The sequence below is a fragment of the Pyrus communis genome, chromosome 17 (assembly GCF_041283825.1).
Source record: "Pyrus communis isolate YQ-2024b chromosome 17, ASM4128382v1, whole genome shotgun sequence".
NCBI lineage: Eukaryota > Viridiplantae > Streptophyta > Magnoliopsida > Rosales > Rosaceae > Pyrus > Pyrus communis.
Window position 1 is genome coordinate 18,205,164 of NC_142581.1, and position 12,689 is coordinate 18,217,852.

A 12,689-nucleotide genomic window follows, 5' to 3' on the forward strand; every position below is an offset into this window, starting at 1 on the left:
TCTCGATTTTTTACCCATTGAAGGAAGGATTTTTCGGCACAAATCTTCATGCATAAACCTTAACGAAAAACAAAAATAATAAATAATAAAATAATAATAAAAAAAAAGTGAAAAGACAATTATTTCTCATAAACAATAATGTAATTTCCCATAAATCAATTTTTTTTTGTTTTGTTTATTTCATTACTCACATCATCATAACATGGTATGATATATGGGTGAGGCTATGCTATGATGACGTGAGACTGCACAAAATTTTTTATTTTTTTAAACGAATGATAGTATCTATACTAAAAGGTGGGAAATGAACTAAACCTTACAATAAATTTGTCATAATAATGTGGCTTAACTTCGCATTTGACAATAATTGAGTCTAAGATGTCTCACTTTTAAATAATGATAAATTTGTCCCAATACCACTGGACTATGGATAAAAAAAATAAAATAAAATAAAATTAAAAATAAAATAAAAAAAATTGTTAACAGGTAATTTAGACAACAAGACGATCTCTTTTTCTTTTGTGTTACTGTTCTACCATACAATCTCTCCTCTCTTCTTCTCACTCAAGAATCTGATCGAAAGACTATCCAGACCCGTTCATCTCACTCTTTGCGTCGTCCTCATCGACAATTCCCGCGACTCTTTGTTCCAGCGTTGGAGAAGAACAACTGCTCAAAGACCCAACTTTGAAACTGCAACTTGATACGTTTCGAGTTCATCCTTTTCGTCTTCTGCTCTCACGGTACTCCACGACGTTTTTCGTGTCTGGATTTTGGTCTTTGTTTAAAATTGAGAACTAACGTGTGGGTGTAGTTGAATTTTGAGAAATGAGTTGTGGGATGATTGGAAATGGATTTGGTTTGTGGGGTTACTTGATTCTTATCTGAGAATGAGAATTCAAAGTTCATGTTTTTTTGTCTGTAATTTTGGATTTCTGGTGTATTTGGATGTGTTTTCAGCTTAATTGAATGATTAGTTACTTCACCTGGGTTTATAGAGTTTTTAAGGATAACTGAGAAGATGATGTTGTGAATTGGTGCTTTGGTTCTTGTTGTTTTGGCTTCTAGGAAGTCAGAACTGTTATCGAAGTTATGCATATGCTTTGTTGGGCTCAGTGGACCAGATTTTTTCGTTTCTTTAGGGGGGGGACAAATCCTAAGTGGTATGAGCAACCAAGTGTTCAGCTAAACTAATTATGGATTCTCGAGGGTTTCGTAATTGTACGTGCACTGATAGCCGTGGATTTTATGTGCCTTTATACACTCTTGTATTGGTTATAATATAGTTAGGATATGTGAAAAATATAAATAGAAGATTTCAGGCTATATATTGATTCATACCTTATGAAATATAAACCTCAACTTCGTGGCTACTAATGTTGTAAGGTTTGGTACGTTCTAGGTTCTGAATGAATGGAGTTTATAATTTTTTTTGGTTATATTGTTCTGTGAAATTATTTTGTTTTCTAATTTATTCATTTAGACAATTGTAAAAAGGAGTTAATGAATCTCTCCATGACAAGCGGATGCAGCAGGATTTTGGGTTTCGGTTAAGACTGTCATGCTGAATGTTGTTACCAGGGAGTGGAATAAGGATGAACTCCATGATGGATGATATGAACTTGATTCAGCAGGCACAGAGGCATCACTTAGTGGTTCGGGAGCTGGGGGAAGAGATTGATTTAGAAATTGGAGCTGGGGATGACGATCCTTCATTTGCTAACACCCCCCTTATTGGTGTTCCACCACGGGAACCTTCTGTTGAGGATCATGACGAGAGTAAGAATATGGTAATGGCTTCTCAACTCCCTAGTGATGATCAAGACATGTCAAAGGGACAACCAGTAAAAAGGAAGAAAAAGGTTGTGAAAAGATGGAGAGAGGAATGGGCTGATACCTACAAATGGGCTTATGTTGATGTCAAGGAAGGGACAGCTAGGATTTTTTGCTCTGTGTGTAGAGAGTATGGTAGGAAGCATAGAAGAAACCCCTATGGAAACGAGGGCAGCCGGAATATGCAGATGAGCGCACTCGAGGAACACAACAATAGTTTGCTTCACAAAGAGGCACTTCGCCTTCAAATGGCCTCCAAGGATAAGGTCGTTGCTGACAAACCCATTTATGTCAAAGGTTAGCACGTTCTGCTCAATTTTCTTTTAGTTTGCTTTGGAAGTTTCAAATAATCACCATCTGAATTCTGCATTAATTATTTGCAGAGTGTCTCCCAGGAAATTCTTTTCGTGAAGTTACGTTATTGTTAATTTTCATGTTTATGAAAGTGTCCCTTGCGGTTAAGTTTGCATTTGGGATTTGTAATTTTTTAACTCGTTGCTGAATGAAAACTTTGGTTCAGTTGACTTATTTTCTGCGGTTTAGCATGCACACACCTAAATACTTCTTCTGGCATTAAATGGAGTTGTTAACATTAAGCTGTTGATATTTGCACATTATTTACACCTTCATATGACTGAAAGAAATGAATTTTGAGTTTAAACTTTAATTTGTAAATAATTTTTCCCGTTTGGTTGATTTTTCTTTGGAATTACTCTTAAATGTAGCTCTTATGTCAAAAACGGCTGGATCGATTGTTGAAGCTGCACTGAAAAGGGATCCTCATGAGGTTGAGTTCATACAATCGGTGCATGAAGTGGTTCATGCTTTAGAAAGAGTGATTGCAAAAAATTCTCAGTGAGTTTCCTTCGGATGGTGTATTATTTTAGTCAAGCTGTTTAACAAAAACAAAGTCTTATTTCTGATTTCTGATTTCTGTAAAATTATCAAGTGGCTTTTTCTCTTTTCAGTTATGTAAACATCATGGAGCGCTTGCTAGAACCTGAGCGCATGCTTGTTTTTCGAGTTCCATGGATGGATGATAGAGGTGAGACACATGTTAACCGAGGATTTCGAGTACAATTTAACCAGGCCTTGGGTCCATGTAGGGGTGGCTTCCGGTTTCATCCTTCTATGAACTTGAGCATTGCCAAGTTTCTTGGATTTGAACAGGTATTAGTTGTTTTCTTGAGTTCTTCTGAGTTGACTTGTCGTCTTTAGGTTGGGTCAAACTTTTGCCAAATCTTTTACTTCCTATACCTCTGTTGATTTGTGTATTCTAGTGATTGGTGCTCATAAGAACGCCAAGCTAAATACTAGTGGCAAGGTTAAACCCTTCAGATTGGAAGTGACTAAGTCTTGTGACGACTTTGCATTGTGCTATTTACCTTATGTACAGACTCTAAAGAATGCCTTGTCACCATACAAAATTGGAGGGGCAGCGGGAGGTAGTGATTTTGATCCAAAGGGAAAAAGTGATAATGAGGTAAAAGTTTTCAATTTGTTATATGTTGTTCGTCATTTTTAGCCTCCTCAGAAGTTGTGAATGATTGTTTCTAAACTGACAGGTTATGCGTTTTTGCCAAAGTTTTATGAATGAAATTTATCGTTATTTGGGTGTTGACAAGGTAACTTCAGGAAGATTACATTCCATATATAATTTTTTTCTCCATATGGAATTTCGGTGTTGTATGCATGCCTGGTTTAATGCTGTATACACTTTAGGACCTTCCTTCAGAGGAGATGGGTGTTGGTACTCGAGAAATGGGATACCTTTTTGGACAATATAGGCGTCTAGCTGGTCACTTTCAGGTACCAGAAACACCGGTAACAAACTATTTCTGAATTTATCTTCTTACCTTTTGTGATGTAATTTAGTATCTAGATGCCATTGATGACATTGCTTTTTCTAAATCTGATGTAGGACCATAGGGTTATGGAAATTCGGAAAATAGTAATTAAATAAACAATCCTATTGTTCTTTTCTATCCTGACAAAGACTATTACTCCTTTCTATCCTGACAAAAGTCTATTGTTCTTTCTATCCCCGACAAAGTCTATTGTTCGTTTCTATCCGTATGAAAGTTAAGATTATGCTTATCTTTTTATCATGGAAAGATAATTAAGTGATATGTCTTTAACTATTTAGTGTTCTTTTCTATCTGTAAAAAAGTAAAGTTTCTGCTTAAGTGTTTCTCATGGGAAGAGACTTAAGTAATGTCTTTATGTTTTTATATGTATGCGTTACTTATGCAGGGAAGTTTTACAGGGCCAAGGATATTTTGGTCTGGCTCTAGCCTTCGAACTGAAGCTACCGGATATGGACTGGTAACTAATATCACAACTTTCCCTTGCTCGTGTTCGGCTTTCTCTTTTTCTTTTTCAATTTTTGAATTTTTTGGTGAGAACTTACTAGATATGTCTATTTTTTGCGGGTATTACAAGATCCATTGTAATTTTCATCTTCATTTCTGATGATGTGAACAAAGTTCCCATGCTTCTCCAGGTTTTCTTTGCACAACTCCTACTTGCAGACCTCAATAAAGATTTCAAAGGATTAAGGTACCTTTTACCTGACTTTCAGAAGTTCTAAAATTTTCACAAAACACCATAGGATATTGACATAGAACAGCACATGGGAGTTCTTTCTGTTTATGTAGCCTTTTGAAGAATCCAATCCTGTTCAACAATCTTTGAATTTTTGTATACATATATGTATCTATGTATATGTGTGTGTCCACAAGAGAGAATGTATAATTTGTGATTGCTTAAAGGTTATTTTGAAGATGTCTTTATAAATTTCCCTCCAGGTGTGTTGTAAGTGGTTCTGGAAAGATTGCATTGCATGTCCTGGAGAAGCTTATTGCATATGGCGCGATTCCGATTACAGTTTCCGGTATTTTCTTATAACAAGTATTTTTGGAGCTACTTGAATGATGTCTTTTGATGGAAATTTTTAGTAATATACATATCTGGTATGAATGTTTGACATGAAAAAATTTCCATGTGTCATACCAGTCATGTGTAGTAACTACTTGAACTATGGCATGATTTACTTGCTAAGAATGTTTAAATTTTAAATGTTTGACGCGATCATAGTGATGAATGATCTGGAGAACAATCATATTGTCAACAGCTTTCCTAGCACTTCTTCATCCAAAAGATTATAAAAACAATGAACTTAGCACGTTAAAACCAGTGTGAGCTAGGAGTCTGTTTGTATCTTCTGTGGCCTTGATTGGTTTTGTATCTTGGGTTGTAAAGATGATATGTTAACATCTGTGGCTGTATTTGGATCGAAATAACAAAATGAATTAGTTTTCTGATTGCATCTGAAGAAAGAGAAAATATATGAAGAGCTAGAGTACTTGTGCTGTGAATGTGGTGTTAAATTCTTTTTCTCCCCAGTTATTATATGCGGAAACCTTGGCTATTTCATATTCTAGTTCCATGCTTTATTTGGATTGCCTAGGGCTTTGCGTCAGGAAGTTGGGATTTTCGAAGTTGTAAACATTTAGAGTGAATTTTCCCAAAAAAATAAAAAAATTTAGAGTGAATAAGACTGGTTATTGACATTTAATAACACACATGCCTTTTATCTGCAATTTATTGCATATAGACTCGAAGGGTTATTTGGTGGATGATGAAGGATTTGATTACATGAAAATATCATTTTTGAGGGAGATCAAAGCTCAACAGAGAAGTTTGAGGTCTGTTTCTTGTCATCTGTTTTGCATCTGTTTATCAAATCGCGTGGTATAGTTACCTTCAGGGGTTCATTGGTTTTACATCTCATCTGCAGAGACTATTCAAAGACTTATGCTCGATCTAAGTATTACGATGAAGCTAAACCTTGGACTGAAAGGTGTGATGTTGTGTTTCCTTGTGCTACCCAGAACGAAATTGATCAGACTGATGCCATTAATCTGGTTAATTCAGGATGTCGTATACTAGTAGAAGGTAGTGATTACTGGTAACAACTGGCATAGTCGTTTTTTTATTTTTTTTTTCATTTGTTTTCATAATCATTAACGTTAGCTCTGTAACACCTATTATTTGTTGTTCTTTTCTTGTATCTAGGTTCAAACATGCCTTGTACACCTGATGCTGTTGATATTCTGAGAAAAGCTAATGTTTTAATCGCTCCTGCAGTGGCTGCTGGTTCTGGTGGAGTATGTGCTTGAATAATGCTATTATAAACTTCATACGTATCATGTTTTTATTTAGTCCAAAATGTTTTTATTTGGTCCAAATTTATGCCAAGTTCAAGCCAAGCTTGTCTGTTTATGAAAATATATGGAATTCTTCGGTCCAGACTCCAAAGAAAAAGGGAATTCAGTAGCGCATGAGATCATTCAACATCAAAGTTTCTGTTAAGAATATCAGAATCTCACATCGAGTATTCTAATCCATCTCTCTCGATAATGAAATCATTAAGCTCTCATATATCCTTTTACTATGACATGGCATCAGAGGGGGCTGTTCATCCATGCGTTAGGTTTAGTCTTTCATGCTCAGCATCACCCAATATAACTTCACATTTTTGGCCATGTGAATGGGTGCATTAAATACAAAAATATCACATTGGGTATTCTAAGCTTGCTTCTAATATATGAAAATATGGGCCTCCAGTTATTGCCAATTGGTTTTGGGCTCAATACTTCAATTTTAGCATGCTGGAGATCTAACATCGAAAATTCTACGGAAGTGACATTTGGGAATTAAAATTTTATTATTTTTGTCAGTATGGCTTCTGATTATCTTCTTCTTTTCCTTAAATTTATGTTCTCCCTTTGTTGTTTAATGGGTAGCAGGTGGTTGCTGGAGAATTTGAATTGAACCATGAGTGTAATTCAGTGAACTGGTCCCCCGAGGACTTTGAATCCAAATTACAGGTGACGCTGTGTATATTTTATCTCGCTGGTATAAATGTTAACAGTAAGTAGTTGTAGGGGTTTTTAAATACGAAACGTTCATCATTGGAAGCTGAGAGGAATGTAAAGTTTGCTCTCGAAGGTTTGACCTGGTATGTTTTTGTTTTTCTGTATGATTTCTGATTTGCATCATAACTCTCAGGAATCAATGAAACAGACTTACCAGAGAACCCTCAAAGCTGCGGCTGACTTTGGTTACCAGAAAGAAAGTCCTGAGTAAGTGCTTTATCGTATTGATGCTTGCCTTCTCTTTTCCTCTTGAATCTTTGAAGAAACTAGATAACCTCTGTTGTTGTGACTTTTGCGCTGGCTATGTAAAAGTTGCGTACTGTTAACGTTAAACACTCCAAGAATCAAATTTTCTTACGTGCTTGACAGGTCTTTGGTCCACGGAGCCATCATTTCTGCTTTTCTGACTATTGCTCAAGCCATGACTGATCAAGGATGTGTATAGAGCAGAAGAATATTGTACAATTACTCCCACGTTCCTCAAAGCTGATCGGTGTCATGAACAATGAAAAATTCTCAGAGGTGCGCATACGGCCGTTGGTAGCAAGCTGTAGATCTTTATTGGCTTTACCGTGCCGATTTCAAGATCAAGGTGGTATTTCAGATATACAAGGTTCCATTGTAACATAAAAATGTGTAATGTTGAAATAGCCGTGACTCCGAAAGAGCGAGGACAAATTATAATAGGCAGAGTGCAAGTGAAAATTGTGTAGTAGGTGAGTGGGATAGGGTAGGAACTAGGAAGGGGGGTCAAAAGTTTCATCGCAGGAAGTACTTGTGGATTGACTTGGCTAAGATTTCATGAAGTATTTATTGCTTGTCCTGTGGAATATTTGGATACTGAACTGAAGTTGGAAATAAAATTGGCATATTTGTCGATTTTCCCCCAATACTTATAGAGCTGTCAAATTTCTGTGAACTTTAAATTTAGCCAATTATCTCCTTAAATTTTTATAATTAGTCCATTCCCTCATGAACTTTAATTTTAGGTGATTACCCTGAACTTTTATAAATAGCCAATTTCTCCCTTGACACGAGTTAATTTTTTATCTATGTTGATCACACAGATAACACATGACAATGTATGGAGGCAAAAAGAATGAAAAACGATAAGGGGGAATTGCCTATTTATAAAATTCTAGGGATAATTGGCTAAAGTTAAAGTTAAAGAAGAAATTGGCTAATTATAAAAGTTCAGGAGGATAATCGGCTAAATTAAACTTCAAGAGGAAAATTAGCACCTCTGTACAAGTTTAGGATGCAAACCAACAAATACCTCAATAAAATTTGATAATTTGCTGTTATTCAGGTCTTGACGGATGAGACTGAAGTGTTAATTTCATGCGTTTATTATTATTGTTTTTATTGACTAGCTCTTATTCTAATACCAATTCCCTTCCCGATGTTTGAGAAATTGAAGGTCCTAAGACCACCCCTCCCATATCTGATTGTTGCGTCGACGATGCTTTCGGCTGGTTTTCTTGACACCAGTGTCTAAAGTATTGAGCTTCAGAAAGTATGACCGAAATATCACTATCAAAATTCATCAAAATTGTGAGTAACAAGTATTCGAACAAATGTAAAACCGCAAGTTTACCAACCGTGAAGCAGTTATTTTATATTTTGCAACATCATATCTTCTCCCTCGGCTCTCTACAAAGAAAATCAGTCATAAAACCTACAATCTCCTCTGTCCTCGACGCCTCGAGTAAAGCATGAAATACATATGAAGACAGCCAAAACTAGGCATATTGTTCATCGGATGATGCGCTCTCGTTCTGTTGTTTTTAGGTCTAGTTATTGACCCTCTTCGAAGAGTGGGTTGATGAGTCGGACTTCTCGGCCAAATAGTGTTCCAGCATATCGTCTTCGTCATCTGCCATTAACCACAAGACAAGATGGTTTCTTCATCAGATTGTGAACACAAAGGATTCCTTCACAACAAAATATAAGTGATTCGACTGATTTTGGTCTCATCAACATAAGACTACATGGACTAAAAGGAGAGAGAATCACCTTCAAAATCATCAGAATCGAAGTCAATCTCATCCTCATCCTCTTCATCGGACCCTTCAGAGGCTGGAGCTGCACCTTTCTATGGTGTGAGAAAAAGTCACTCGTATTACTGTTTATTCTTTGAAACTAAGCCATTATATGTTCCAACAATAAAATCCCCACATGCAATAACCCAAAACTTCCCCTCGTATTACCCCTGAATAATGTACCATGAAACTAACTCAACCATCAAATCAGACTGGTAACGCATTAGTTTAGTTTTCGCTGTATTTACTTGTTTTTGGGAAAACTGAACAATGTAAGATGAAGGTAAAGTTTAGGGTAGAATAAATTACCACAGCATGTCTTCCGGTTTCAAACCACTGTCTACCTGTGAGCCTCTTTTCCTTGGGTGCTGAAAGTGCAGCGTCAGGCATTAACCTTGGAAATTGATCACCATCCGTCAGAAATGAAAATAAAGACTTCAAGCAGAAATATATGATGATCTACTATTGGGAAATTGTTAACTTTCAAGAAGGATTCCTTGGAATTTATATATTTCTTTTTGACCGGGAAGTCTTGGTTAAGGGGCTAATGAACCATCGCGGCTTCTTTTTTCCTTCTTTTCTCATAACAAGCTTTTTTAGTATGATTTGAACCTACAACTAATCCTAACCATCCCACCACATAACCTGCTAAACAAAGACCTGGCTCTTGTATATGTCTCTTCTCTCTCTAATGTCATGTCTATCGTGCACAACATAATGTCCTCATGTATACATAGAAATGAATTCCACATCTCATGCCTCTCCAGCATAATTAGATCTTTCTTCACAAAATGTAGAACTTTTTGGTGAAAAAGATATCAGAAACATCTGTACGAACCGATATTACTGATCCCCACTTTCACATGCTTTATAATGACAAAATTACTGAGAGTTAACGAAGAAAACCTTATTGAAATTATACAACAATAATACTTACTTGGCTCGTTCCAGGGCCAACTCTGCTTCAAACATCTCTCTCCATGCCAGAAATGTTTCAACTGTAACTGGTTCTCCATGTGGTATGATTACCTAAAACAGGAAGGAGCAGGAAAGTAAGAAGCAGCTCCTGGAGACTATCTTTTTCAGGTGAACAATCCTTACCAGAGATGCAAACATACAACTTTGAATGAAAAAAAGTAAATCCCATCAGGAAAGTGTGAAGCTAGTTATGCATTTTTTCACTAATATTCACAACCAATTGCATCAAATTCATGCCGAAAATAGCAAGACGCAGAAGAGAAAAGATGAACACCCTTTGAAAAAGTATGATTAATCTTCTAGAAGCTTCACCTTTCCAGATACACAACTCATCCAGACCAAGGAGAAAGAAAGAGGGTCTCTTGGAGAGAATAGCTAGCAGTTCTATTGACAACCCCAATGATTTCATGACTTAACTTCTTCCAGCTATCTTTAGACATGTAAAAGCCTCAGCAAGACTTAAATACATACAAGAGACACCAGAGTGTGAAAACTAGCACATTGTACATTCAACTATCTCCCAAGGACATTGACTCAAACAGGTTTGCAAGGTTTTGGGATCTTGAATGTATAGATTTCAAGGAACAGTAGGACCTAAACTCCATTTATTCTTTAGAGATTAAGAAAGCAAATAGCCACAAGATGATTAGATATGAAGACATAGGACAAAAGGCATACATCATCCTTTGCTGCTTCTTCTGCTTCAGCATCCTCAAGACTAGTGTCTTGACAATATTGTTCAGAAAGCCATTCCTTGGCTGATGTAACTAGTGTGTAGATCATAGCCATACCAAGGTTTTCAGATGCCTGTAAAAATATAGATATTGAATCAAAGTCCGCAAATTAGATAACTTCACATCATCTATAGGACATATAATGAGTACCCAAAATTACCTCTTGCATAAGCTTTTCTTTCAAAATTCTTAGATGTTCTCCTTGTATACAACGTAAACTAGAGGGAAAAAAATCAACCATTAGAATAGTTCCTCATATAGCATCATGCATCCGCACTTCTGACTTTCCCACAGCCTTACTTAATAACACAATACCGACGGAACTGTTATATCTGAACAATAATAATTTTTCTCGAACTTCTTTCTTTTCCTTTTAGTAGTATTTATATATGCAGTTACAAGAAGGTACTAAGTAGACCTTGTATTTGCTTTGTCCAGAAGAAAAAGGGCAATGAAAATGATCAAGTTCTTTCCATCCTTACGAACAATAAAGAGCGGAGAGTAGCACAATTTTGAGCCATACCTATTCAAATTCAAAAGTGGAGGCTCATCTGGGTATCTTTCTGTGTGTGAGAAAATCAAAGCTAGCTGAACTGAAACAGAAGTTTCCAAAACAGCTTATGTCCAAATGAAATGCAAAAGATACAAAATACAAAAAGTCGAAAAAGAAGAACTCCTGAACATTTCTAGATAAAAAAAAAAAAATCAAGTTGGTTATCCAACTAAGAAGTAACACAAGGGCATCATTCAAGACATCGTATAATGCAGAAAGAAAATACCTGGATTGGTTGTAAATTCATCTGCTTCATCATCCTGTTGAAAAGAAAGCAAAGAAATACACATAAGGAAAACCTGAACATATGTCTAGTGAAGACGTAAACATTCTTGGCTTGACATGAGGCTGTTATAACAATTATGCCAGTAGAATGCAAACAGAAAGAGAAGGAGATACCTACCACTGGAGATACTTTTATTTGAAAACACCTCTTGGAAGTATTTAACCCGCTCTCACCCGAATGTATTTCTGGCATATCGAAAACAACAGAAAAGAACATTCCAATTAATTTCACTACTTGTGATAATAAAAAATGAAAACAGATAACAAATTTTATAACAAATGTTGGTCTGCAGAAGCACCACATAGCAGATACCTTTGAAATCATCCGCAAGTATTGCTTCCAACGCTTCGATTTCCATCTCCTGCTCTTGTATATAGTCTGTAAACATAGTAGTAAAACACACAGTTAAGTAAATTCCATAGCTTGAAACATAATTTAGTAAAATTTCGTAGCCTTGTGATAAAAATCACACATTTCGATCAAATCCCATATCCTGAAAACCTCAACAAAAAAAAATTATATCAACAAAATCCCATTTATTATCAACAAAAAATTATGCAATTGGAGTTTCAGGGTAACTTTAAATTTCACAAAAAGCAATCTAAAATACCAAAATCAGTGACAAACTACAAAACGAACATAAAAAAATCGAAAACTTCAAAATTCTAATTAAAATACATTCTTCAATAGAAATTTAATGCTACAAACCCAACATTAAAAAAAAAAAATTAAGAATATACAGCTTCATTGGGCGGCTAAAAGTTATACAATTAACTTAAATCGCGACCTTTTAGTTCATCAAATCGATAAAGAAACAAAATTTACACAAAAAATAGTGTAATTAGCATCAATTACCCGTCATGATTTCGAAATTCTTCTCTGATTTCGACTCTTCTCGCTACTCAGAGCCGAGGTGTCTCCGTACCAAATCCGCTAAACTCCACGAGCAGAAGAAGACCTAGGCCCCCTGAAACGCTGCGTTTTGTTCTTCTTATTTCGTTATCTATTATTTCGATTTATACAATTTATTATTCATTTATGTATTTATTTATTTTTTTAACAAATGATATTATCTACGCTAATAGAAAAAGAGTTGGCGGTAGGGTACAACTCGAACAGGTTGGAAGGTCAACCCAATCCTAACCCAACTTTTACAATTCGGACTCGATTTCATTTAGGTTCATATGGGCTCGGGTTTAATTGGGTTAGGGTTTGCTTAGGTTAGATTCAGGTTGCTCAATTTTTTCAAGTTTAATCTTGTAAAAACTTAGTTTCCAAGAATTTCTAAAAAAATTAAGCCAAGTAGCATCAAAGCTAGCTAAC

At 35.8% G+C, this 12,689-nt stretch overlaps 2 protein-coding genes across 22 annotated transcripts; one reads left to right on the forward strand and one right to left on the reverse strand.

Annotated features, from left to right (window-relative positions):
* Nucleotides 1-454: 454 nt before the first annotated feature.
* LOC137749519 (uncharacterized) lies at nucleotides 455-7,663 on the forward strand. 20 transcript variants are annotated; one of them, XM_068489627.2, is made up of 16 exons: nucleotides 455-743; nucleotides 1,533-2,130; nucleotides 2,559-2,688; nucleotides 2,802-3,003; nucleotides 3,230-3,316; nucleotides 3,399-3,458; nucleotides 3,556-3,657; nucleotides 4,087-4,158; nucleotides 4,337-4,392; nucleotides 4,641-4,726; nucleotides 5,450-5,540; nucleotides 5,633-5,790; nucleotides 5,911-6,002; nucleotides 6,645-6,725; nucleotides 6,907-6,980; nucleotides 7,143-7,663. In XM_068489627.2, exons 2-16 carry the CDS (start codon nucleotides 1,569-1,571, stop codon nucleotides 7,216-7,218), a joined length of 1,929 nt encoding a protein of 642 aa, XP_068345728.2. In that variant the 5' UTR covers nucleotides 455-743; nucleotides 1,533-1,568; the 3' UTR covers nucleotides 7,219-7,663. The 20 variants fall into 20 exon arrangements, with proteins under 20 accessions (XP_068345728.2, XP_068345730.2, XP_088544688.1 ...); XM_068489629.2 differs by having other exon boundaries at nucleotides 3,556-3,642; XM_088688562.1 differs by having other exon boundaries at nucleotides 458-743; nucleotides 1,524-2,130; nucleotides 3,556-3,642.
* A 618-nt stretch (nucleotides 7,664-8,281) lies between these two features.
* On the reverse strand, nucleotides 8,282-12,386 carry LOC137749520 (uncharacterized). 2 transcript variants are annotated; one of them, XM_068489630.2, is made up of 11 exons: nucleotides 12,222-12,386; nucleotides 11,679-11,744; nucleotides 11,484-11,551; nucleotides 11,307-11,340; nucleotides 11,051-11,120; nucleotides 10,688-10,745; nucleotides 10,472-10,600; nucleotides 9,753-9,844; nucleotides 9,125-9,209; nucleotides 8,790-8,868; nucleotides 8,282-8,649 (listed from the first exon to the last, which is right to left on the reverse strand). In XM_068489630.2, exons 1-11 carry the CDS (start codon nucleotides 12,226-12,228, stop codon nucleotides 8,567-8,569), a joined length of 771 nt encoding a protein of 256 aa, XP_068345731.2. In that variant the 5' UTR covers nucleotides 12,229-12,386; the 3' UTR covers nucleotides 8,282-8,566. The 2 variants fall into 2 exon arrangements, with proteins under 2 accessions (XP_068345731.2, XP_088544695.1); XM_088688569.1 differs by having other exon boundaries at nucleotides 8,790-8,858; nucleotides 12,222-12,365.
* Nucleotides 12,387-12,689: the final 303 nt, after the last annotated feature.

Excerpts from the sequence above, each read along its gene's own strand:
- LOC137749519 (XM_068489623.2), top strand. The coding sequence starts at position 1,569 with ATGTTGTTACCAGGGAGTGGAATAAGGATGAACTCCATGATGGATGAT. Across the intron at positions 3,317-3,398 it reads AGGGAAAAAGTGATAATGAG|GTTATGCGTTTTTGCCAAAG; the intron begins GTAAAAGTTTTC and ends CTAAACTGACAG. Across the intron at positions 4,393-4,640 it reads AAAGATTTCAAAGGATTAAG|GTGTGTTGTAAGTGGTTCTG; the intron begins GTACCTTTTACC and ends ATTTCCCTCCAG.
- LOC137749520 (XM_088688569.1), bottom strand. Across the intron at positions 8,859-9,124 it reads AAACCGGAAGACATGCTGTG|CTCCAGCCTCTGAAGGGTCC; the intron begins GTAATTTATTCT and ends AGAAAGGTGCAG. Across the intron at positions 8,650-8,789 it reads CGATTCTGATGATTTTGAAG|ATGACGAAGACGATATGCTG; the intron begins GTGATTCTCTCT and ends GGTTAATGGCAG.